At 37.7% G+C, this 27,143-nt stretch overlaps 1 protein-coding gene across 2 annotated transcripts in view; it reads left to right on the plus strand.

Annotated features, from left to right (window-relative positions):
• Positions 1–726: 726 nt before the first annotated feature.
• LOC128739157 (pyruvate dehydrogenase (acetyl-transferring) kinase, mitochondrial) overlaps positions 727–27,143 on the plus strand; it is a 50,136-nt gene continuing 23,719 nt past the window's right edge. The window contains exons 1-8 of one of the 2 annotated variants that reach the window (XM_053834577.1): positions 727–848; positions 902–1,105; positions 3,028–3,235; positions 3,337–3,527; positions 3,601–3,762; positions 11,681–11,977; positions 12,197–12,306; positions 12,365–12,463. In XM_053834577.1, the coding sequence (XP_053690552.1) occupies positions 1,003–1,105; positions 3,028–3,235; positions 3,337–3,527; positions 3,601–3,762; positions 11,681–11,977; positions 12,197–12,306; positions 12,365–12,463 (1,170 nt within the window). In that variant the 5' untranslated portion in view covers positions 727–848; positions 902–1,002. Of the gene's footprint in view, positions 1,106–3,027; positions 3,236–3,336; positions 3,528–3,600; positions 3,763–11,680; positions 11,978–12,196; positions 12,307–12,364; positions 12,464–27,143 lie in introns of both variants that reach the window. The other variant, XM_053834578.1, reaches the window with a different exon arrangement.

Below are 27,143 nucleotides of genomic sequence, written 5' to 3' on the forward strand. Positions count from 1 at the left end.
TATCATTCCAATTTTGACATTGTCGCCACTCTGTATATAGTCACTCTATTTTTACCCATTACTTTTCAGCAGCGTACCCCGCTTAAAGCGGGGTACGCTGCTGAAAAGTAATGGGTAAAAAGATAGGACAAGAAATGCTCAAGAAATCGATTTCGTTTACGATTTCTTAAGCAGTACGCACTTCATAAGAAATATTATTTCACGTTCAGATGGCGCAGTTTTACATGCAGGTGAATTAAAACGTCACTTTTCCGTACGGAATAATATCCAGCGCAATTATTACCACAAGAAAAAACGACAGGTGGTTGCTTGCATTGGAGTTGTCAAAATTTCTTCGGTAAATAGCAAGATTTTTTCTTGAGCTGTTTTCTTTTCAGCAGCGTACCCCGCTTTAAGCGGGAAAAAGCTTGAAAACAAAAGCAATTCGCTATATGTAAGCACAATTCGATCTTTTGTACTCTCATGGAACTGCCATATGGAAAGTTTGTGAAGATTTGGTGCAAAGTTTTGTCTTTCCTTTTCACTCTTTAACAAACCTGTGCACAGACTTCACAAATAGAACAAACTTGGGAAGGTGGCAGCACCGTTTCGCGCACATAGCGAATATTTATCGATACAGGGCTGTTATCGATAAGTGTCGATAACGATAACTTTCCCATTCTATTTGACGGCAGGCAGAGTGAGATCTGAGATGAGAGTGGGATCAAACAAAATTTGTTGCTGGACCAGCGGACCGAGTGGACCTCTTGATACGATTGTTCCTAGTTAATTTTTTTTATCGCTGATATGAAAAGTCACTAAAGCCGCACAAATCTGTATCTGTAGGTTGCCGTTCGCAGTTGTGCACAGTACTAGTGACAAGAAGTGATAACTACTGATTATACAAAGCATTTATTTGTAGAAATAGTTCAGCGCAAATTTTTGTTTAATTTATAAAAGTTCGTTTAGTTTCCGTGAAAATACTGGATTAACTTGTACGTTAATATCAAAAGTCACAGCAAAATGCGATTGTTTCCGGTGCGTTTCTCCAATATCAATAAAATGTTGGATTTTTACTCTCAGTTTAACCCATCGCCCTTGAGCATCAAGCAGTTCATTGATTTTGGTATGTATTACTCGCATTTGTGATTATTTAGCTGTAGTCGTTTGAAAATGGCAATTCGCTAAAACCCAGATAAGGTTGATAATTAGCGTTATGCAAACAAAGGTGACGCAACAATATAGATGAGACTGCGATTGACATGATTGAATGAATAAATTGTAAAAGTTATTTATGTATTGTGTTCGTTCATTAGCACTCCTGTATAGGAATGCTCTAGTGAAGTTACTATCTTTCTGAAGGCAAAAAAAAAATTAAATAGCCATATGGAAAATTTTCCCATTGTTTCAATTCTCATACATGCCCAGTAACCAACAACGTACATATACTATATTAGCATGGTACGCGGTACAATTTATGTGGTTTGTTAAAGATAAGCTATAAACAGGCCAAAAACATCCTCGTACCCAATATATCAAATTACCTCGTTTTGACCTAAAGACAAAAGTTGCACATATAACATATTTGCATATTTTTAGAGAGGATTTGCCTGGAACGTGTAATGTGCGTAATGTCATTATTTGAGTAGTCACCGGAAGTCAGTTGACAGTTTCCCGTGTAACTGGGATAATCAGTCAGCTGTGGAGATAGCGAATGGTAGGACATTACAGTCGAAACCACAACGAATGGATTATTGAAGATTAGATAGTTTCAGAGTGACAACTACTTGCTCCTAGTGCTAGTGTACAATTTAATGTATATTACCGCCTGAAGTAAGGTATTGTCACTGCAAAACTGGCTATCTTCAATAATCCACTGTTCAGGATTGCTAATAAATTTATCAGAAAATTTAACAAATCGGGCAAAAAGTACAAATCCGGCTTCATATGTCGGAAAACCGGCCACTTGGCAACCCTAGTAGTAGGCCCGACTTCCGCTGATAATTCGCCTTTTATTCTCACGGCTATAGTAATGGTAATGTTCCTCTCATACCTAGTGGAAAATGTTCCCATAATAGTGGATTTTTGTTTACCGCCCTTTGTAACGCTTGCAGTGAGCTTGGCAGCAGGTGGATAACAGCGTAGGCTTATTAAAATGCTATGCATGGTTTGTTACGAATTTCTTAAACAATTGCACCTTATTGGTTTGCTCTTTGCTCAAAAGGAATTTGTAATTTCTGTACCAACATCCTAAATTTTAACTGTGTACGTTAGATAAAACTGTTAACAAATATATATTTAACAATAGAGAATCGAAATTCTCGAAATTATTCTAAAATGCGCACGAATTATGAAATGTTTTGAGTTTTCACTATTGCTGGTACACCCATAATTACTGGTACATCTACTTAATAAATTTGAAAAAAAAAACGCCTCAAAAAATCGTCACAACTTCAAATCCAACAATAGATTGAAAGCGGGAAGATGCGTGAGATCCATCAGTATCTTTACTCTGGAATCTCTTACTTGTCTAATGGCCGTTGATTTTTGCGAGGCTTACCGAGGCTTGGAACTTAAACAGACGAAGACTCCAGAACTCAAGGCTGCGGGCTGTCCTGCACTTAGTGCACCGATTTTGCTTATTTAACTGTAGCACCTCAGTCAAGCAATGTGATCTGGGATTTTTGAATTTTGGCCATGTTTCTAGCTGTTATACTCCTACGTGAAACAGTGAAATATAATTTTCAGTCAATCAGTAATAGGTACTATTTCAACGCCATGGTTAGCTGGTGACAAATCCCGTCGTATATGCTAACTTTTATCTTTATTGGCGTTTACGCGCCGGTAATTCAAAATAGCGTAACGTGGGGGCGGGGTGTTAAGCATAGTTAAAATCTGCATTACAAATCTTAGGAATGTTTCTTATCGGCTTCGACCTTTACCTTACGATGTATGTTTACTTTACTATGACTGTTGATCATCTTTCGAACCTTTACTGCTGTAGACATTCAAAATAGATGTAATAATCGCCTATTTTTCTCATTTTAGGTCTCAATGCTTGCCCTACTAAATCGTTTATATTTTTGCGCAAAGAACTGCCAGTGAGATTGGCAAATATTATGAAAGAGATTACTTTGCTACCTGAGAGCTTATTAAGAATGCCATCGGTGGGTCTAGTCAGTGCATGGTACGTGAAAAGTTTCGAAGAAATGCTAGCGTTTGAGAAAACCGATCCCTCTGATGATAATTTGGAGAAGTAAATACCCTAACATACCTTTAGAACGCTATTTTTTCATAACATAATAAGTGGCTTTTCTTTCTTTCTGCTGGGAATAATCTTCCAACATCATTTGTCAGATTTTGTAAATCTCTAACAAAGATCCGCGATCGACACTCAGATGTTGTACAAACAATGGCACAGGGTATTCTAGAGCTAAAAGAATCACGTAATGGTCTTATTGAACCCTCTACAGAACTTTCCATGCAGTATTTTCTGGATAGATTATACATGTCTCGCATTAGCATTCGTATGCTAATTAACCAACACAGTAAGTTCAACTTCTATATAAATATATATTACCAGCAATTTAAACTAGTTCTGTTATTTGTTTGTGTTTTCAGCTATTTTGTTCGGTGAAATACCGCAAACCGGTAGGCACGTGGGGTGTATAGACCCTCTCTGTGACCCCCACATGGTAGTTCGTGATGCTTATGACAATGCTCGATTTCTTTGTGACCAGTACTATTTGGCCAGTCCTGAACTAGAGGTGATAGAGCATAATGGTAAGTAAGTTTATGACTTTTTGGGTCAAAAGTCGTATTAAAAGTGGATGGTCGGCCATATTTTTGTATATCCTGTGTTATTTTAATAAACCAGTGAAATATTTAAAGAAAAGAGAAAAGAGCTTACTCTTTAATTAGTTTTCCCTAAACCGCCTACATTTCCTGTGCTAATATACATTATTATCTCACGTGCTGTTCTTCAAATTTGTAACACATACGTGGTCAATTGTACTCGTTTTTTTTTTTTTTTTTTTTTTTATTGGGGCAAATATTCGATTACATAAAATACTTAAGGTATGGTCGCACGTAAAATAAAGGGAAAACACTTTTTCGGGAGTCAAGTTTTATTTCGTGCACACGCGGTAACTGTACAAAGTGGAATGATTCAAACGGTTATTACTGTCAATAATTTTCACAATAGAGTGCCTAATATCAGAGTGCAGCGACAGTGCGCCCAGAACGACGGAACGGAACGGGTACAGAACGGAACAGGGGAGCATACTCTCAGAACGTAACGTAACGTAATCTAAATGATACTACAACTCGACCATTCCTGACACATGATCGTCTCGATCAACAAATTTTGTTAGTATAGACGTTTACCCGCGTCACACTCGGGGTTAGTAAACATGCAACAAAACTAAGCACAATACAAACTACATAAACATACAACACAAATACAAAGCATTGCTCTTTCAACTGTTGTAAAAATATCTAACATTAGCCAGAATCACTTCATTCCGTATCCCGCCAGTCGGCCCACAGCTTTATACGCGAAGATTCTATTATTCCGTCATAAGGCAATTGAGAGATTTGTCCGTTTTCAATGTCTCTAACTACGTACCTATCATTCGGAAGCACTTTATGAATACGATAAGGTCCTTTGAATTTGGGAACAAATTTCTTGTTCGTTCCGATAGTGGTATCAATGTTCCGTATCACCACGTAATCACCTTCGGAGTACACAATGGGAGTTTTACATTTCTTCTCATGCAATTCGGAATTACGGTTCTGTGAGCGCTCTATACAATCGGCGGAAGAACTTCGTAACTGATCCAAATCTCGTAATGCTTCGGAATCGTCGGAACTCAATTTGTTGTCAAGAAACTCGGAAAGTACATCTACTTCACGTCCTCGCTGATGTACTCCGTACAATAGCATACTAGGTGTCTGACGCGTACTTGAATGAACGGAATTGTTCATAGCGTATTCAACTTTCCCCAACATCTTGCACCAATCTGAATGCTGAATAGGTTCCGTAAGCTTAGCTAACATCGACTTAAGAACCCGATTCACTCGTTCGACTTGCCCATTTGCTTGGGCGGAAGCAGTAGCAACTTTCACATGTTCGATGTTGTTATCTAACAGGTATGAGCCGAAGTCTAAAGAAGTAAAACATGTTCCACGATCGCTGACAATTCTTCTTGGTCGACTGTAATTTTCAAAATATTTATCAAGACAGGCGCAGACTTCTTTCGTACTAGTCGAGTTCACTGGGTACAACTTAACGTATTTTGTGAAAGCATCAACAATCACCAATATGTGTTTTCTCTTGGAAGCAATTGACGGAAGCGGTCCAAAATGATCGATGTGGAGGGTATCGAACGGAATTGGCCTTTTTGGAATACAATGCAGTGCGCGATTTCCGGAATTTGGATCGGAATACACAATGCAACGGACACAATTCTTAACGTATTTTTCTACTTCGGCCTTCATATCCGGAAACCAATAGTGCATCTGAATCTGATCGTAGGTCTTCGTAATGCCCATATGACACAGTTTCTCATGTACACTGCGTATAACATTCGTCCTCATTTCCTTTGGCACGTAGAACAGGAACTTGCCAGTGCTGGTGCAACGATATACTAAACCATCATCCAGAGTAAAGTTCTTTACGGGCCCGTTCTCTAACCTTGCTCTCATTTTAACTATATCATTATCACGACCTTGTGTAACTTGCAATTGGAAATCGAAATCATCTGAATTGATAGCGGAAACCACTTGATCTGAACTATCATGAGCGACCATGCTCACACTAGGAAGCCGACTCAAGGCGTCTACATGATTCATAAGTTTACCATTACGATGCTGAATAGTATAATGATAATTCTCCAACTCAAGAGCCCACCGGGCAATTCTGGCATTGACGTTCTTTTTGCCTAATGTCATAGCAAGCGAATTACAATCAGTTATGATACGGAACGGAATACCTTCCAGGTAAATACGGAACTTCCTTAATGAGTAGATGATTGCTAATGTCTCGAGCTCAAAGCTATGATAACGTGATTCCGGAGAGGTCGTACGTTTGGAGAAATAGCCAATTGGGTGAAACTTGCCATCGTTTTGTTTCTGCATCAGTATGCCTCCAAAACCTTCACTGCTCGCATCACAATGCAACTCCGTTTCTCGTTCCGGATTATAGAGGGCCAGGACTGGAGACGAAATCAATTTATCCCGTAGAACCGTAAAAGCTTCTTTACACTTTTCGCCAAAGTCAAATTTCACTCCAGGGTTTGTCAAAGCACGTAAAGGCATGGCGATAGTTGAGAAAGATGGAACAAACCTTCTAAAATAGGAAAAGAGTCCTAAGCATTTAGCTAATTGTTTTGCGTCGCTCGGAAAAGGTAGCTTCTCAATCGCTGCCAAGTGTAAATTGTTCGGCCTTATTCCATGTTCACTAACAGCGAATCCCAACAATTCAATCTCCGTGTAACAGAATTGACACTTCTTAGCCTTAATCTTAAGTCTGAATTCAGCCAACCTTCGAAGTACTCGATGTAAAATGTCAAAATGTTCCGGAATCGTTGTAGTTGCTATCGTAATGTCATCCAAGTACACAGTAACGGTACCTTCCTTTATAAACGGTGCTAACACAAAATTAATAAACCTCTGAAACACTGCCGGAGCATTGCGTAGTCCGAATGGCATCTTTAAGTACTCGTACTGTCCGCTGGGCGTCACAAAAGCAGTATACGGAATGGTGCCTTCGGCTACCTTCACCTGATGAAATCCATTCTGAAGGTCCAACACAGTAAAATATTTCTTTCCTTCAACGCGCTCTAAGCAGTCATCGATCAATGGCATCGGATAACTATCTCGGACAGTCACTTTATTTAACGAACGATAGTCTACACACATTCGTTTCTCACCGGTTTTCTTCGCCCTTAATACAATCGGAAATGCGTAGGGAGAATCACTTGGTCGTATTATTCCGGCATCTAACAATTCTTCAACAATACGGTCCACCTCAAGTTTGTCGGAGTACGATAGTCTTCGTGGAGTATAATTAATTGGCGTATCGGACGTAAGCTTCAATCTCATTTCGTAGTTATGGTCCCGAGGAGGAATCTGCGCAATATTTAAATAGCTCTCTTCGATTATCTTCAGCAATTTGCTCCGATTACTGACACTTAATCTCGGATTTATATCGTATTCACTATCACCACCATTTAAGTCAACATAGAACACATCCGGAACGAAATAGCAGTCGGAATTTAACGGAATTGGTAAACTGTCTTCACTAGGAACAAGATTTAATCCTACGGAATCGGAAGTGAGCTCACAAGACGGAATATTCGGAAAAGTCGGATTCGATACGCGCAGACTTAACGGATCGCAATGCAGACGCGTATTATTTATGCCCGTATTAGCTGAGACTGGCGGGTGACTACATTGACGACAGGTCGTGATTGGTTCTGGGTTTGCAGCTTTCGAAAGATCAAATACACAATGTAATACTTTTCCGGAAATTTTAATTCTGTTCGGATCAGATCCGATTTCAAGGTTCATATTAGACAAAACATCAGTTGTATTATTAAATTTTGTGTCATACAAAGTGACACCTGCTTTTCTTAAGAAGTCTCTTCCCAAGAGCAACGGAACACAAAGATAATGATCTGGTACTACCAGTAATTTTAAGCGAATTTTCCTATTGCGGAAAGTAATAAATGCTACGATTATTCCGTATGTACAGAGCGGATGGTTGCCTATGCTCTTGTATCCGGAATCAATTTTTCCTCTTGTTGTTATCGAAGGTACAACGGATCGTTGTGCGAAGCTAATTGGACTGCCCGTATCAAACATAGAAAGTACAGTATTACATGAATTAATCTCGCTATCAATTGAAAGAGCAATACTTACGATGTTAAGTTCTGAGATTGCCGCTCCTATCTCGTCAGCGGAAGAGCGTTCCCCCTTTCCGTCCCGCCGAAATTCGTCCGTCAAAGCAACTTGTGTGTTGTTGCGCGGTGGTGGTTGAGAACACTCCTTCAGTTGATGTTGAGTCGATCCGCAACGGAAGCAAGAGCCCTTCGCTCTGCGAGGCTCCTTGCAGTTCGCGGACAGATGGCCAATACCGGAACAGTTGTAGCATCGCGGCAGATCTATCTTCGTGGCAACCGGTTTCCCTTTCGGTCCCATTGGCTGAACCGTCGTCTTAGTTGGATACATCTCCCGTAGCTGGACATATCGACGTGACAATTGTTTGAGTTCGGCTAGAGTTTTAGCCGGGTACAGCACGGCTATATTGGCTGAACGATCCTGGAAGCCATCAATGATGAGTCGAACAACTAGACCTTCCTCGATGTCTGCTCTTGAAGCGATCTCCTGCATCTTCAGAATGTACCCGGCGACGGATACACGGGCCAATGCAAACGTTGTCTTCCGCAGCTGGTCGACGATCTCGGCGACTGTGTAAGTGTGTCCGAAATTCTCCAAGAAATTGGCACGAAACTGCCTGTAATTTGTAGACTTATCCACTCGGAGGAACCACTCTGCTTCAGTTCCCGGTTCCATCAGGCGGCGGATGCATCTGAGCATGAACGCTTCATCACCTCCCACCGATTCGCACGCAGACTCAAAATCAGCAATCCATCTATTCGCGTCGCCCATATCGCCTCCCGGATATCGTATGATGAGGCTGGCAACATCCTGAATCGAAGGTTGTTTTCCTTGGCTGCCGTCGATAGCCTCCAGCTCACGACGTAAATTCGCGATCATTTTACGTTTCTGCAGCAATCGCAATTCCTCGTCAAGCTCTTCTTCGATGGGGGCGCTCTGCCCCGGGGCGTCGTCTGCTGTTGCCTCCTGTAGCGCTCCGCAATGGCTTTCGTACAGCGCTCGCAAATGTCGCACAGTAGCTGTTTCCGGGAACTCGATTTGATTACCTTGAAGCCATTCCACTAGGTCATTTCTGCTCATCCGGTTCATGGTTACACTATTCCGGGGAATTCAATCCCACTTCTGACGCTATGGTCGCACGTAAAATAAAGGGAAAACACTTTTTCGGGAGTCAAGTTTTATTTCGTGCACACGCGGTAACTGTACAAAGTGGAATGATTCAAACGGTTATTACTGTCAATAATTTTCACAATAGAGTGCCTAATATCAGAGTGCAGCGACAGTGCGCCCAGAACGACGGAACGGAACGGGTACAGAACGGAACAGGGGAGCATACTCTCAGAACGTAACGTAACGTAATCTAAATGATACTACAAAGGTGAAATTAGTCGTCATCGATTCTGCCAATATCAAAAGCAGTTTTTTTTTGTTCGTAACAAAAATTGTTTTCATGAAAATATATTCGCTGTATTCAGATTGGTAAGAAGAATGTAGTATTTACTTTTTTATAAACATAATCCCGCTTTTGGCTCCAAAAACTGCTTCCGAAATTGGACTCTTCGACGAAAAGCTAATGACTGCTAGTTTCCCGTTAAGAGTAACTATCCTATATCATATTGTGTGTTCAATCACAAGTGGTGACTTTTCAACACTATTAGAATTGCAATACAGTGAACCCCCGTTCGTTTGAACGATTCCTCATGCAAACTAACGGGGTTACTTTTTAATTTGAACAACTGGTAACCCGAAATATGCTGAAACCTGTGTGAATTGGCCGCCCTGCTCTTTGTTATTGTTTTGGTGGTTTGTTTTAGTTGGCAGTTGCAAGTGCGAATATTGCATTTTCCGATCGGATTTCTATCGTAATCGTTAGGAAAACGAAATGTGAAACCGATTAAACACGCTAGGTCAGTACAAACAAATCGTGTTTATGTGCATTGTCTGCATAAACAAATGATGTCATGTTGAGAATGACATTTGAACCATTTTTAATTTGCATGTCGTGCAAACCAGCGGGGTTCAAATTAAAAAGTGTTCAGATTAAAAATGGTCAAACGAACGGGGGTCCACGGTATATACTATTATTCTGATTTCTTATGATTTGTTACGACAATTAAGATTATTTAGCAGTAGGGATTACAACCTAAATGTAAGGGAAAAAAATATAAATCTTAACCTAATATCTAACCTAGCTAACTTATGATCTATAAAGAGACCTAATCATAGCAATAGAGGATTGCAACGATTTTTGTCGGAAATTTGAAATAATTTTGTTTGACATAGCTTCTAGGGTTTCAACACCAGTAAGTCTATGTAATTCTAATGTACTAAACCAAGGAGGACGCTTCAAAATCATTTTCAAAATTTTATTTTGAATCCTCTGAAGACTCTTCTTCCTTGTAATACAACAACTTGAACAAATCGGAACGGCATATAACATCGCCGGTCTAAAAATTTGTTTGTAAATCAATAGTTTAGTCTAGAATTTCTGTTAATGAGAGGATATAAACATTTCATATATTTATTACATTTTGCTTGAATACTTTCGATGTGGTCTTTAAAAGTAAGTTTTTTATCATAAATTAATCCCAAATATTTAACTTGGTCAGACCAACTCAAAGCAACTCCATTCATCTTGATAATGTGATTGCTATTTGGCTTAAGAGAAGAAGCTCTAGGCTTATGAGGAAAAATAATTAATTGAGTTTTACAAGCATTGGGAGAAATTTTCCACTTTTGCAAGTATTTGGAGAAAATATCCAAGCTTTTCTGCAGTCGACTACATATGACACGAAGACTTTTTCCTTTTACGGAAATGCTTGTATCGTCGCAGAATAACGACTTTGTGCAGCCAGCCGGTAATTCAGGAAGATCAGATGTGTATATGTTATACAGGATTGGGCCCAAGATCGAGCCTTGAGGCACACCTGCTTTAACAGGAAATTTATCAGATTTAGAATTCTGATAGACAACCTGTAAAAATCGATCAGTTAAATAATTGTACTTGTTAATGCAAAGCAGCATTCAGAAGCGGTAACCGTATGGACTTAAGGGGGACCCTATTCTGGAAGGTCGGAAAATAATGGATTTTCGTGATTTTTTTTAATATTAGGATTAACATTAATTGTTGGGGTATTTTGGTTATTGGTTTAGGTATGCTTGAAGATGTATTTGGATTTTGGATGCTGTTGGCAGCTGGACGCGTGGATGCCTTCTAGAAAACAATACCTTTGTGGCTGTACGTACCGGGAAGCAATGGAGTATCGTGAATAGATTTCAAACTTTAGACCAATACCTAAACAATTATTGTTACATAGCGGTTTTTAAAAATTCTAAAAATTACCAACTTTTCAAAAAGAATCTGTTTTTTTCATCAAAAGTCGCTATTAGAGAGTTAAGAAATAATAGAAATAATTAGGTATCGATAAACGGCTACGTAACAAATTAGACAATTCATTTTTACATATTAAAAAAAAGTTCAGCCAAATCGGTTCACTAGATTCTGAGATACACGTACCGCCAGCTGAAAAACCTGGTTTCGAGAAAAACGCGTTCAAAGTTTCTTACAGCGATGCCCTTCCCTTGAGGAAACCGCGTAGTTTTTTCAACGAGATCAGATATTAAAAAAACATTTAGTACTGCATTTCTAAAGCCCACTGAAAATGTAAAAGAAAAAAATATTCGATATTTTCGACTTTCCAGAGTAGGGTCCTCCCTTGAGGAACACTCAAAAAATATATTGTTGCTGCTGTCTATTTTTCAATGTGGCACAGACTCATATTCTCTATTTGCTTTGCAGATTTGGAAAAGGGAAAGCCAATCAAAATCGTGTATGTACCATCACACTTGTATCATATGCTCTTCGAGTTATTCAAAAACGCTATGCGTGCTGTTATGGAGTATCACGGTGCGGAAGATGACATCCCTCCCATTCAGGTTACAATTGTAAAGGGCAAAGAAGATATCTGTGTGAAAATGTCTGATCGTGGAGGTGGTATTCCTAGATCCCAGGTTGACCAACTTTTCAAGTACATGTACAGTACCGCTCCGCAGCCCCCAAAATCAAAGTCGGATCTACCGTTGGTTCCACTTGCCGGTAAGTCTTGAAGCTTTTTCACATGATTGTATGACAGGGTTTAAATCCTGATCGGGTCGAGAAACTGGAAATTTTCTCGATTATCCCTGTAGCACGATATATTGTTTCTCTTCTATAATTGAGAATGTGCGCAACAGACTCTCGCTCTAAAACGCATGATATTTTGGTTTTTCGTCAAATTATCTAGGGCTATTATGTGAACACTGTTTTTCCTTGTAGGTTACGGCTATGGATTGCCAATCTCGCGACTCTATGCACGTTACTTTCACGGCGACTTGGTCTTATTTTCTTGCGAAGGATACGGGTCTGATGCAGTGATATATTTAAAAGTAACTTCGCAGTGTATTTGCCGATTTATGTCTTCTAAATATTTTAAAATATTTCTAGGCTCTTTCGGACGAGGCGAACGAGTTATTGCCTATCTTCAACAAAACAAGCTCTCGTTTTTATAAGGCCACTGTACCTACTGGTGATTGGTCTAATCAGGTAAAACCAAAGAAAGTGAAACCAATTGTTATTTGACGTGGATTAATTTTTGTGGCTGTTACTTCACAATAACGATGCCATACGTAACATTATCAACACCTTGACAAACTTATTGTGCTTATACGTTACTCTTTTGTGTCTATTGATAATATGTTGAATATGTTTATAGTTTCGTTAAATTCTCTATTCTCTGTTATGTACTACATATTTTTTGTCAGAAAATATACGAAATTTTTTTTCCGTCTTTCTCCAAATTTAATTAGTTTATAATTGCGGTAGGCAGAGTTGTTATTGACTACCGCAATATTTCTCAATATCAAAAATCTACGGAACAAAATTGTTCTGATGAATTGTGAAATTCTGGTAATACCATTCTTTTATATGATTGTTATATTTGCCAAAAATCGCGTCCTTCTAATAAGGCCATTACAAATATTTTAAAAAGTTTTTGTCCCTCCGGTGTTGGGCCACTGAAGGGGGGGGGGGCGAAAAAAAACAAAGAGCATTTTTAAATCGAGCAAAAAAAAATATGGATTTCAGGCATTTTTATTTTAAGTTTAAACGTGAAAATCAAATCTATACTTGCTTTTAATATATACGTTGGTAATTTTCTATGCAAAAATCTACGAAAAAAGACAAAAACGAAAGAAAATTTTTTTGGCCGATTTTCGGAAATTCCGTTGTTTAAATTTCCATTTCTATTTCATGCTAGAAGCTCGTACACTCATTTTTTAAGTTTTTCAGGCTGTAGAGCCCACAGTCAATTGATTTTATGAAAAAAATTAACTCATATCCTACAAATTTTTATATTTTTTTATGCCTCCCGATTTTTCAAGCCAATTTCCAAGGGGGGGGGGGGGGGGGTGACAAAAACTTTTAATATGATTTGCAATGGCCTAATTTAGAAAAGTTTATTCGTTTCTTTTTAAAAATAATAGCGAAATTTCATCGTCAAACTACATAGAATAATATATTGCAAATTGCATCAAAAACGCGAAATGCAAAAATCTTGCAAACAGTTTACAAGCAAAATGCTAGCAGCGAGCTGTCAAATATTTATGTCAACTTATTGCAAGTGTCAATCCCAATAAATTGACATGAATAATTGACGGCTCACTGCTGGAATTTTGCTTGCAAAATGTTTGCAAGTTTCTTGCATTTCGCGTTTTTGATGCAATTTGCAATAAAATAAAGATTTATTCTATGTAGGTACTGTTCCACAGAAAAAATGCTATAAAAATGCTCTGATTGTGTTCAAACTTGCTGTACTGTCTGCGGATTGGGAAGAATTAAACCGGTTATTTTTTATTATTTTATTTTTTTATTTTATAGCGGTCCTCAAAACACGCGTTTTAGTAAAGTTGAGATAAATTAGAAATCTATAACTTTACCTCTATTATTATGCTAAAATAAAAGTTTAGATATTGCTCGAAAAACACGAAACTGATCTAAGGCTCGAAGAGCCAACTCTCATATACCAATCGATAGGGTTCGGCGAACTGAGCAATGCTTCTATCTCTCTTTCTCTCTGTGTTTTTACCTTTGTTATACTATATAACAAAGGTTTAGAAATTGGTCGAAAAACACGAAGTTGATCCGAGGCCCGGAGGACCGAATCACATATACCAATTGATAGAGCTCGACGAATTGAGCAATGTGTGTGTATGTGTGTGCAGTTCATTTTCTATCGTCTGTTGCTCGTGGATGGCTGAACCGAACCGTTCGCTATTGCTTTTGTTTGAAAGGTATTATTGCCTATTGAAAGGTATTATTCACTATTGAATTGATTGTTTCGTGGTCCGACTTTTCGTTTAAAAGTTATAAGCAAAAATGTGAAAACAACGTCACACGGTTTTCTCCGGAACCATGCAACAGATTTCAACAATCTTAGTACCAAATGAAAGCTCTTTCTATCATAAAATTTTTCAGCAAGTTTTATTGAAAACAAATAAGGCTTATACAAATTAAAAAAAAAAGTTTATGTCACTCCCCCCCTTTGAAAATTTTCGAAATGTGAAGGGGCAAAAAAATAAAGTGTCATATTAGTCTGTTGCATTTTTTAGCGACGAGCGGATTTTTTCACAGTTCAATGAGTTTACATCTCTAAATTATCCAATATGTGCAAAGTTATAGTTATCTCGTTAGTCTCGATCAACTTTCTTTCACCAACTAAGCTTTCTGATTCTGCTGCAAGTCACAGGCAACTATTGTGCTTAATCTTTAAGTTCCCGACGTCGAAAATTGGGGTGCTTGCAATCGGACTTTCGGCTTGATTCCATTTTAATTTACCTTGTTTTAAAAGAATTAGATGGAGGCAACAATCAATTAAATATTATATTAGTGAAATTTAGTACCGCTTTTGACGGAGATATTCCGATTTTTGAATTGCAGTGGGATTATTTTTTCCCTCAAAGGTACTAGATAAGATAAAAATAGAAACACAATTTTTCGGGTTTTCGGGGCTCAAAATTGGTCGTTTTACTCCGTAATGTCCAAGTAACTACCGTAATTTTGAAGGTAGGGGACGTAAAACTCAACAATACACTTTTTACCATTCATTGGATGCATGCAGCATGCAGGATGTCTCTGAAATGTTCGAAACTTGAAATTTTCGACACGGCGTGCATCATTAATATACAAAGGAGAGGCCTGATATTCATGACTAAAAGGTTGACCAAGAAACGTGAATAGCTTCAGAGATTTGTTTTCTTAAAACATGTCGATAGCACAGCATAAGTGTTCCAAGTAATAAAGAGGCAGGGACCTAAACTGCCATTTTCACACTATGGTTAGATTACGATACTATGTCGTGGTTACCGAGTTCTGAACTAGTAAGTGACACGGATTTCGATTATTAAAAAACAAGGTAACTAACCGAGTGACACGGAGGTTCAAAACAAAATGAAGGTCAAGTTATACGTTTGTGGCTCTCTAAGGTGATCCTGTGGCACTCCACTATTATCAAACTGCTTCATCTCTACCAGGATGCTTACTTACAGGATGTGCCTGGGTCGAAAAATTTTGAAGTTTGAAAGGGTTAAACTAAAATTTAACTACTGTACAAAATATTTGTATTAAAACTTTAATATTAATATGGAAAAATAAACGATGATGTCTTCTCTTTTGCTTGGTTATTGAGGGTTTAATATTATTATTTTTTTCTTGCACCCCCCCCCCCCCCCCCCCTTCAACAATATTTTGAGACCAGGACATAAACTTTTTTTCAAATTTGTATAAGCCAAAATAGTTTAAAAGTTATGCTTAATAAACGGTTTTCGATAAGGTAATAATTATCGCCTGTTTCTCAGAGATGGTCAAACCGATTTATATGCAATCAGTCTCATTTGAAAGGTAACATAGTCTCATAGATCACCATTGAATTGTTTTTTGATTGGACGTTTAACTTCAAAGTTATGAGCAATCGTGTACAGCACATCAAAATTAACAATAATTTATAATGATTTTAACCAAGATAATTTAACTAGTTTCAGTCATTTTAATATTAATCGAGAGGTTTTAACATTGCGAATATATCTGCAAAATTTCATAATAATTGGTTTTACCGTTCGAAAGATATTCAAAAATGATTGAAAAAAATTTGTTGAAGAAACTTTACTGATATGACTCAGTAGAACCAAACCTCAAAAACGCGATAATTTACTATAACGTAAAAATGTGTTCCTTTGGAGTTTATTAATAAAATATACCACAGTTTGTTATACTATTATGGTGACCGTGAATCCGCCTAATAGGGTGACACAAATTTTTATTTTTTTAAATGCGCCCAAAAAACTACTAGATATATCAATATATCTTATAAAGAGGCGAACCAGCCGCAGGCTGAAAACCTCTCAAATATACAATAAAAAAAATATATCTTATATCTATACTATACTATACTATACTATATATCTTTACAAAAATTGTAGAACACACTAAAATAAGCAACTTTGCTGCATATAGTAATTCCGGAGTGATTCGCGATTAGGGCGCAACTAACAAAGTGTAAACAATGAGGAATATCACTGCGATAGTTTGCGAGTACATTTTCGAGTCCTAATTTAAATAAAAGTTACAAAAATCGAGTTTAAAGATATAAATTGGTTTAGAATAAATCAATCTTATAATTTCACAACTATACTGCTTAAAATTTGTGCATTTAAATTCAAAATCGAAGTTTTATAGTTTAATCCCTTCGGAATGAGCCTCAAAGCATTGTGACAATGAGATTCGCCCAGCCCTGTTTCGCCATGTTTTGATTTTTTAATTCAGTTTCGCCTGCTTACAATGCGACTGTGTTTTGAAAACAACGCAGTTTCGCTCTTTACTATCACCTGTTTACAATACAATTTGCAAATAAACCTGTTACTTCATAACAATGAAAGGGGCTAAACTGCAAATTGTCTTTTGTTTTTATTAAACACTTCTATCGCCCATCACTAAAACCTTGTTTTAAATAATTCTATCGATTAAAACAGAAGAAAGGATTCTTGCCATGGATCAGTCTTTTTAAGGCTGATGGTGTAATAAAACGATTTGTTTACAATTTGCTAGACTAATCTCAAGTTTTTAGTCTTGACCTTGGAATGAGGTCATACATATTTTATTTATAATATTTTTTTTTGAAACGATGGTTCTACAATTGATGAAGGGACGGTGGGGAAAGATCCCTCCTTCACCAAAAATTTTCATTTCTTTCCCCTACCGTCCCTTCATCAATTGTAGAACCATCGTTTCAAAAAAAAAATATACAATTTGCTAGTTGCGCCCTAATCGCGAATCACTCTGGAATTATCTATCTCTTACTGGTTGCGAAATTTAATAATTTGTTTAACGAAACCACTATAAAATCAATTCTGTTCATAAACTTGGCACACGTTTTATTTTTATTGCTTTCCAATGTTCTACAAAGTAGGTTAAAATACACTCTGAAGATTGTTTATTGCTAAGGGCTTATGGATGATAACTAACACAGCGTTAACAAATAGTTGGATTATGTTCTGAAGACGTGGCGATTTCTATATGAGCAATTCCAGCTCAAAACGCTAAAAAAGCCATTTTTAGTCGACTATTTTTGATTGGAATTGGAATGTGAAAATAGTTTCTTTCTAAACATAATATTTCCATATTTATCTATAAGCAAAAGAAAATATGTAATAAGGTTTGATAAAACGGATCTCTCCTGTTAAAATAGAGGTAGGGGACGGCGACATTCGTGGTTGGGCCATTTTTTGGTCCACAAATCTCATTCCAAAGAAACTTTGGAAATTTAACAAAGGTCTAAATACAAAGGTCTAAATACGAACTATTAATAAGACCTTTGTTAAATTTCCAAAGTTTCTTTGGAATGAGATTTGTGGACCAAAAGATGGCCCAACCACGACAACATTCCCCTACTACCATTAATCGTGGGGAGGACCAATGTGTACCAAATTTAGGTTTTTTGCTTTCTGACCTAAAACGAGCAATCTGACAAAACATGGTTCAAATCCGTGAAGGTCGATTACAAGGTTATTGGATACTTTACGTGAATTGAATCTGATAGTTAATTTTTAGATTTCACATTTGCAATAACTTGAAAACGGCTGGGCCTAATAACAGTTTATAAGAATTTAGTTCCAAGTGATATGCGTATAGAATTTGACTTTGCCAGTTTTACAAAAAATACAAATTTCAAAAAAATATGGAGAGTGTCGATAAGTAGCTCTTCACTAGATATTACATAATTTAAGCTATTTTTTTAAAAAAAAAGAAATAGAAATAGAAGAGGATCTTCTGAGAAAATTAAACATTTTATGATTTTTTTTCTTGCAGTGTAATTTTTCTAAAAATACATCTGATTCCTCACAATTTTTCGTTAATGCCATTTTGATCAAATAAGTAGTTTTAAGACATAAAATAAAAAACTACAAGGTATGCAGCCCTAAGGGTTGTACAAAAGGGTGACGTAGGGCTATATCATATCATTAGACCAAAGACTAATGTAAACTGCATTTCAGGCATATGGACCAATAAGCATTAGTATAAGCAGTAAGCCTTTTGGCTGCTTAGCTGTTGTAAATTAGTATTGACAATCCTATTTAAAATCTTATTGTCGGTAACTAGGTAATAAGAGGGTTAGCAGTAAAGTAGCCGCATATTTCGCCGAAACAGTTTTTAAGTAGCATTTAAGGCGACTTAAACCATCAGATGCCAAATTTGGTTCCATTTGCTTAATTAGTTCTCGAGTTATGAGGAAATTTGTGTTTCTTTTGTATAGGAGCCCCCTTGGTAAAAGACGGACGGGTTTCAGTACATCGTAGAAAAAATATCTGCCTTCTGAAAACTCCATATTCCAAATTTGGTTCCATTTGCTTGATTAGTTCCCGAGTTATGAGAAAATTTGTATATCATTTGTATGGGAGCCCCCCCTCTTAGAAGGGCAATGGGTCTCAGTACACCATAGGAAAAATTTTTACCTCCAAAAACCCTCACGTGCCAAAGGTTCCTTTTGCTGGATTAGTTCTTGAGTTATGAGGAAATTTGTATTTCATTTGCATGGGAGCCCCCCTTCTAAAGAGGGGAAAGGTCTTAATTCACCATAGAAAAAATTCTTGCCTTCTGAAACCCTCACATGCCAAATTTGCTCCATTTGCTTGAATAGTTTCGAGTCATGAGGAAATTTGTATTTCATTTGCATGGGAGTGCCCCTTTTTAAAGAGGAGAGGGGTCTTAATTTACCATAGAAAAAATTCTTGCCTTCTGAAGCCCCCACATGCCAAATTTGTTTCCATTTGCTTGATTAATTATTGAGTTTTGAAGAAATATGTGTTTTATTTTTATAGGACCTTATCTTACTCAGGCTTCTCTCCAACGACATATAAACTGTTCAGTTTCGTTCAGTAGTTTAGTAGTTATTACCATTTGAAATCTTTCATTCAAACGTTACACTTCTATTTTCGTTTTCACAAAGTGCTACCCAGTCCCAGTATAGTAAAGAAAGACGTAGTCCTACGTCAAAATTCTCATTTATAAATACGTCCTTTTGAAAAGTTGTTCTTGGCGCAAAAAGTATATTTAATGGAAAATGAATCCTTGCGTGGTATCCAACATATCAGTAAAACTTCATTCCAATCAAAAATAATCCAATCAAAAAGGGGTTTTCTCAGGCTTGATACATCTGATGCTACTCCATGTTGCTTACCCGTTCCCATTTCGTGCACATGTCTAGACGTGTACCGATCCAGAGGCGGCGACCATCATGACTTCCATCTCCTCCTGGCCACCCTCGCAGGACATCTTTTATGTAGCTGCTCATGTTTACTCCACGTGTACGCAGAGTATCGTTCATCTTTACTTGTCGGTGTCGGTCTTCCTCTTTCTGTAGCACTATCATAATGTTGGTTATAACCACCAACACCCGTGTTAATGACGAGTTTTGAACGTACCTATAGGACAGAGATAGCCATACTATTAATCTGCTAGTCAATCCAAGAGGGTGTCAGCCCCCTTTACTCAGATTGCAAAATAGCAGGCCTACTAGCCCTATTAAGTCTGGTACATTCCATTAAACCGTGTCATGTCCGTATTGACGTGAAGCTACCAGTTTATCATAATCAAGATATTACTGGCATCGACCCCAATGTGCCCTGTGGCACTCCTATGATGGTTGGGCTAGAGTGCTTGAAGCGGCACCGCTCGCTTGAGAGCTGCTTTCGGATAGAGCTGCTGTGGTATTTTATAAGGATACGCATGCACCAGATATTCAAAACGACATATCTCCCAAACTACCAATATTGTTTTTATCTAGTTAAGTGACTTGTGTAGAATTTTCTGGCGAACATTTTAAGTACAGAATAACAGACGTAACACTGAAGCCTCATTCCATCGCCAATAAAAACGATCAATTCAAATGTTCACTTAAGCCAGTGGTGCCCAGGCATAGGCATAGTGTGGGCCAAATCAGATCGCCCATGAATGCCGCGGGCCGCAATAATCTCTGGCCATTCCTGTTCATAACAAAATGTAAAATATGCAACAGCAAAAATCATTTTCTAGGAATCACCACAAGATTTAAACCGGAAAGCATTCCGATTCACAACATGCACAAGGTATTACAACTAAACTGAGTGACTACTATGTCATCAAAAATTTTTCTCATAAGTCCACCATCTTTCAAATCAGTCCGCGGGCCGCACGAATCATTTTGAAGGGCCACATGCGGCCCGCGGGCCACAGTTTGGCCATCACTGACTTAAGCCAAGATTCAAGCAACAGTCGCTGCGCGAGAACACCGCTCGCTTACGCTGGCGCTGTTGTCAGATAATATACAAGTAAATTTATAGCATTGCTACACTTATAGCAAGCTATTTTGCGTAGCGCGAAGACTACACCAGGTGATGCTAGTGTTTTTACAAGTTTTAGGGCTGTCATTGAAACGATGTTTTGTTAGAAAATTTGTTCGAAGTGTTACGTCTGGTAGTCTGTGTTTTAAGCATATTTATTTGAAAGCTAGCTGACCCGACAAACTTCGTATTGCCACAAAACTGTGTTGTACATAAATCGTGAATCTCGGATGGCCTTTGTCACAATCTCGAGTTTTGCCAGTTTCTGAGGAGTTCATGGGTGTTTTAATATCCAAATTTTCCTCACAGTAAAGTAGAAAACAACTCCCCCCATAGCTTAGCCTGATAAAATAAAGCGGATAGCATTTAAACATTCGCCTTCATTATAAACCATTTCGCCGAATACCATTTTGCGGAACACCAATTCTCGGTTGACCATAACGCGGAATATAGAGTTTCGCAGAATACCATTTCACGGAAAATCTTTTCGTGGAAAGTACCATTTCGCAGGGGTGACCAACTGAAGGAAAGTAATAGAGGTCAGTTGATCTAGGAAAATAAATAAACCTAGATAGAGGTGATCTCTACGGAAGGGCTGCCCCCGCAGTGGCCGATGCTTCCGACGACAAGTCGCCGGCAACACTCGCGGATTGTGGCCGTCTCGCCCTGAATCATCCAATGTTACTATTGATAGTTTTTGGTGGTCTTGTTATTGACTAATGATTTATGAAAGAGTCTAAAATTTCTCGAGTTCGATTAGTTTTTGGGTTACGCAAAAATTCATGTTTTATTAGCATGAGAGTCCTTATCTCCCTACCACAGGGGTGAGAGGTCTCAAACCATCATAAAAAAATTCCTGGCTTCAAAACTCCCCACATGCCCCACACAGGGGATATAATTCCGCTCCTAAAGAGGAGAGGGGTCTCCCCTCCATAGAAAAAAATATCTATAAAAACAACCGCATGCTAAATTTGGTTCCATTTGCTTGATTAGTTCTGGAGTTATGAGGAAACTTGTATTTCATTTGTATGGGAGCCCCCCCCCCTCTCCTAAAAAGTTAATGGGTCCTAATTCATCATATAATAAATTCATGCCTCCAAAAACACCCACATGTCAAATTTGGTTCCATTTGATTAATTAGTTCTCGAGTTATGAGAAAATTTGTATTTCATTTGTATGGAAGCACCCCCTATTAAAGGGAAGAGGGGTCATAGTTCCCCTCCTAAAGAGGGGAAGGGTCTCAATTCACCATAGAAAAAACATTTGCCTACAAGAACACCCACATGCTAAATTTGGTTCCTTTTGATTAATTAGTTCTCGAGTTATGAGGAAATTTGTATTTCATTTGTATAGAAGCCCCCCCCTCCTAAAGTGGGGAGGGGTCCTAATTCACCATAGAAAGAAATCTTGCCTCCAAAAACCTTCACATGCCAAATTTGGTTCCATTTGCTTGATTAGTTCTCGAGTTATGAGGAAATTTGTATTTCATTTGTATGGAAGCCCCCCTCTTAGAGGGGAGAGGGGTCATAATTCCTCTCCAAAAGAGGGAAGGGGTCTCAATTCACTATAGAAAAAATATTTGCCTACAAAAACACCCACATGCTAAATTTGGTTCCGTTTGCTTGACTAGTTCTGGAGTTATGAGGAAACTTGTATTTCATTTGCATGGGAGCCCCCCCCCCCTCCTGAAAAGGTAAGAGGTTCGAATTTATCATAGAACAAATTCAAGCCTCCGAAAACAACCACATGTCAAATTTGGTTCCATTTGATTGATTAGTTCTCGAGTTATGCAGAAATTTGTATTTCATTTGTATAAGAGCCTCTCCTCTTAGTGGGGGGAGGGGTCTCTAACCATCATAAGAATCTTCCCTGGCCCCTAAAACTCCTACATGCAAATTTTCACGCCGATCGGTGCAGTAGTTTTCGATTCTATAAGGAACATACGGACCGACAGACAGAAAAACATTTTTATAGGTATAGATGTAAGATAAAATTTGGGGTGTTTTGAGATATTCGCATTTTCGTTTTAAATTGCAAAAAATGTATGATGTTGACAAATTAGATAAAAACTGATAATATCATTCGATTGCGCGGCCAAAAACCTATCCAGCTTTTTACGAACCTTAATGGCGAACGTGTTCGTAATATTTGAACAGCATTTTTGACATTTCCCTAATACATCGCACGTTTTCTTTCCGTGCGTTCACGGTAAAACTAAAGGAATGTACGGAAAGAAAAGTGCGGTGTATTAGAGAAATGTAAAAAATGCTGTTCAAATATTACGAACACGTGCGCCATTATGGCTCGTGAAAAGCTGGATAGAAAAAGTATATTGGCATGTGTTCACATCAAACTATTTCGGAAATATTTAAACCCGAAAAATGACTGTTTTTGAAAATCTGTAAAAAAGGAAGTAGCGCCACTGTTAGAAGGATAGATCAATCGACATAAAACCACAGATAAACAGACATAACACTCGTTTTCCATTCATCGTACCGATAAAACCGTCATTTCAAATTTGGGCTTAGTTGGGAATGTCTCCGTTTTGGTCAAAGTGGCACTTTTGGACGAAAGAAGGGGAATTCCCCATAAAAAATACTTGCTTTTTCGAGGGATACCCATATTTGATATTTGGGAATGTCGATCATAGATGGTGCTGGTGTTCAGGCTAAATGTGAGGTACGATCATTTTTGTTGATTTTTCTTCCAAGTGTTATGTCTGTTTGTCTGTGATAAAACTTTGGGAAATTGGTTGTGAGGTCGGAATGAACAATTATGCCAGCTTTGGTTGAAATCGCTGATGGTCGGATCCAATTTTTCCGATTCCGATTCCAATTCATGTTTTTATTTTTGAAAAAATCGGCCTGTCGTGATTCGGCCTTCTGTGACTGTTGTTGACATTTGGATTTCGGTCATTCGTGATTCGGCCATTCGGTACCAGCCCAAAATCGGTAGCATGGTTTAAAAGTTGATTTTTCAAAATTAGGAAGGTATAGGTAAAAATCTCGTACCGTAAACCACCCCAACTCGGAAAGAGCCACCGTAGGGATAGGGGCTAAATAAAATTTTACGGCACCAATTATTTTCAAAATAAAAAAGTACAGCGAGTTTGAATAAACTCGGAGCCATTTTTCGATAGCGCTTTTTTCTGTGGAATTGCTACAATACAAATACTAATACTAGTTCTAATTCTAATACTAATATTCTATCCAGGTTTTTACGAGCCATAATGGGGACAGCATAATCCGTATTCGTAATACATATTTGAACAGCATTTTTGATAGCTCTTAAATATATCGCACGTTTTCTTTCTGCACGTTCACGGTTAAACTAAAGGAACTTGCGGAAAGAAAACGTGCGATGTATTTAGGAAATGTCAAAAATGCTGTACAAATATTACGAATACCGTCCGCCATTATGGCTTGTGAAAAGCTGGATAGTATTCTAATGGCATACTACACTAATACCACAGAGAACAGACATCCATTCAGGAACAAATTTTTCGGGAATTCTTAGATGAAATTTCAAATTAAAATCACCTAATATGCTAGCGTCATCACCACTCTAGTTTCCAAACTAAATGATTCTTTTGATTTGCACACTGACAACCTTTGGCTCCTCTGGCATACTAGCGCCTATATGGACTATAAGCGTTATGCTAGCGGCAGAATCTAGCTGTTATGAGCTTAGTGTAGAGTTTTATGCGCCTTTAGTGACATCATCATTATAGTTTCCCAACTAATTTGACATAAGTTTTATCCAAGTGGGGGGCTTGGATGTCTGTTCTCTGTGCTAATGCAATACTGCATTAATACTGTACGATCCAGCTTTTTACGAGCCATAATCTGTGTTCGTAATATTTAAACAGTCTCATTTCTGTACATTTCAGACATTTCTGTAGACATCGCACGTTCACGGTAAAACGAAAGGAACGTGCGGAATGTCGAAAATGCTGTAAAATATTATGAACATGGTTCATGCCGCCCGCCATTTATAGCTCGTAAAAAGCTGGATACGGAAAGTGTCAAAAGTTCTGTTCCCATATTACGAACCTGGACTGTGCCGTCCATCATTATGGCTTGTAAAAAGTTGGATAGAGCATTTCCAGCTCAACTAGCAAAATAGTTTATCTCGAAATTGCTAATGAAGTTTTGCTGATCTGTTGCCATTACAGAGACTATAGATTACTGAGGCGCCGAGACACTTAAAAACAGCTAAATTTTGAACGAAGACGGAGAGTTACCTTTATTTATGATGGTACTCTTCGTTTTGTTTCAAAATTTAGCGGATTTTGAGTGTCTCGGCGCCTCTGTAACCTATAGTCTCTGTAGTGATAACCTGTAGTGACACCTCGTGATAACGAGTGATTCTTATGTAAAAGTCTGGGAAACACGATGGGGTTGGTTTCTTTCTAAACCTAATATTTCCGGAGATATAAGCAAAAGAAAATAAGAGGGTTTGACAAAAACAATCTTTTCTAAAAAGGTTGGGAAGAACAACCTGCATCAAAGGATTTTTACTCTCTGACCTAAAAGCAACAATCGGACAAAATTTGGTTCAAATCTATGAAGGCGCGTAGAATAACCCCAATCTAGCTTTTCACGAGCCATAATGGCAGATAGCATAATCCGTGTTCCTAATATTTTATTAGCATTTTTGACACTTCTATATACATCACACATTTCTTTTCCCCACGTTCTTATGACAAAACTGAAGGAACGTGCGGAAAATGTGCGATGTAAGCATAAAAATATTGTTGATATTTGTTTATTGATAAAAATATACACCATCGCTCAGGTGAGAATCGAACTCACAGCTCTTCATTTCCGGTGGAGCGTGTTAGTTTAACCAATTACACCACTGTACTATAATACTATAGGGTAACCAACATATTTTGGACGTATAGGTTGGTTGCCTTACTATACTAATACTATGATAATACTATACTAATACCACCGACAAACAGACAAGACAATCGCATTAATTCAAAAAACCAAGTTTCGCAACATGGCCACTGTGGCGCTTGGATGTTGCTTTGAGTTTTCAGTTCAAACCTGCACGCAGAAAAATAAATTGTAAATGCAAAAGAATTCTGTATAAATTCAAAAGAAAATATTGTTGACTGAAGGCTAACCCAGATATTTTTTTTTGATTCTAACTGCTTGACCTTTTAGTTCAACAATAAGTTTTGTTATTTCGAATAATAGCTAGTTTCTATCAAAGAAAAAATTGTAGAATCAAAATTAAGCATTTTTGAGTTTATAAACGATCTAGCTAGTAGAAGCAAAAGGAGTATGAATTAAGTTTAAACAATATTTTTTTGATTCAAAAATATGATTCCAGTTGAACTCAACAACAGTTAATTGTTGTTTCAAACTATCATCATTTTTCTGCGTGTGTACAAATATAACAATCCTGCAGTATAAAACCCTACAAATATGACCTACTCCACAACATTCATAACAGAAGGTGCTAGTGTGCAAGCCAATTGTGTAGGATAATGGCTTTTAAATGGTTTACTAAGACTATACCACATATAAACAAGGAAATGCCCCATATAAAATATTTACTTGTTCGAGGAATACTCCAGTTCTAATTTGATATTTGGGAATATCGATTATAGATCAAAAAAATGTGTGTGACGATAATTTAGTTGATTTTTCTTTTAAGAGTTATATCTGTTTATTATTATGAGTATACTATACTAATTATACTATAATAATACTATACTAATAATATACTAAAATACTACTACTAAGACTATACGAATACTAATACTTTGCTATACTATGCTAATACCGTGGACCTCCTTTCGTTTGACCGTTTTTAATCTGAACACTTTTTAATTTGAACCTCGCTGCTTTGCACGACGTGCAAATTAAAAATGGTTCAAATGTCATTCTCAACATAGTATCATTTGCTTATGCAGACAATGCACATAAACACGATTTATTTGTACAGATCTAGCGTGCTTATTCTGTTTCACATTGCGTTTTCCCAACGATTATGATAGAAATCCGATCGGAGAATGAAATATTCGCCGCTTCCAACTACCAACTGAATCAAACCACCAAAACCATAACAAAAAGTAGGGAGGTCAGTTCACACAAGTTTCAGCATATTTAGGCTGTGAACCGTTTCGCGAAATTTTTAACTTTTTGGTTAAAATTTGATAGTTCGATGGTTTTTCACCTTCTGTCGAAAAAAACCTCGACCACGATTCACTAGAATACCGGCGTAAAACCCACCAGGCAGTTTTTGTGGCTAAAATCGTTAATGGTGAAACTGATTCTCCCTGCCTTTTGTCACTCCTGAATTTCCGCGCTTCGCCACATACCTAAGATCAACCGGTTTGC

The sequence above is a fragment of the Sabethes cyaneus genome, chromosome 3 (genome assembly GCF_943734655.1).
Source record: "Sabethes cyaneus chromosome 3, idSabCyanKW18_F2, whole genome shotgun sequence".
In the NCBI taxonomy this organism is placed as follows: Eukaryota; Metazoa; Arthropoda; class Insecta; order Diptera; family Culicidae; genus Sabethes; species Sabethes cyaneus.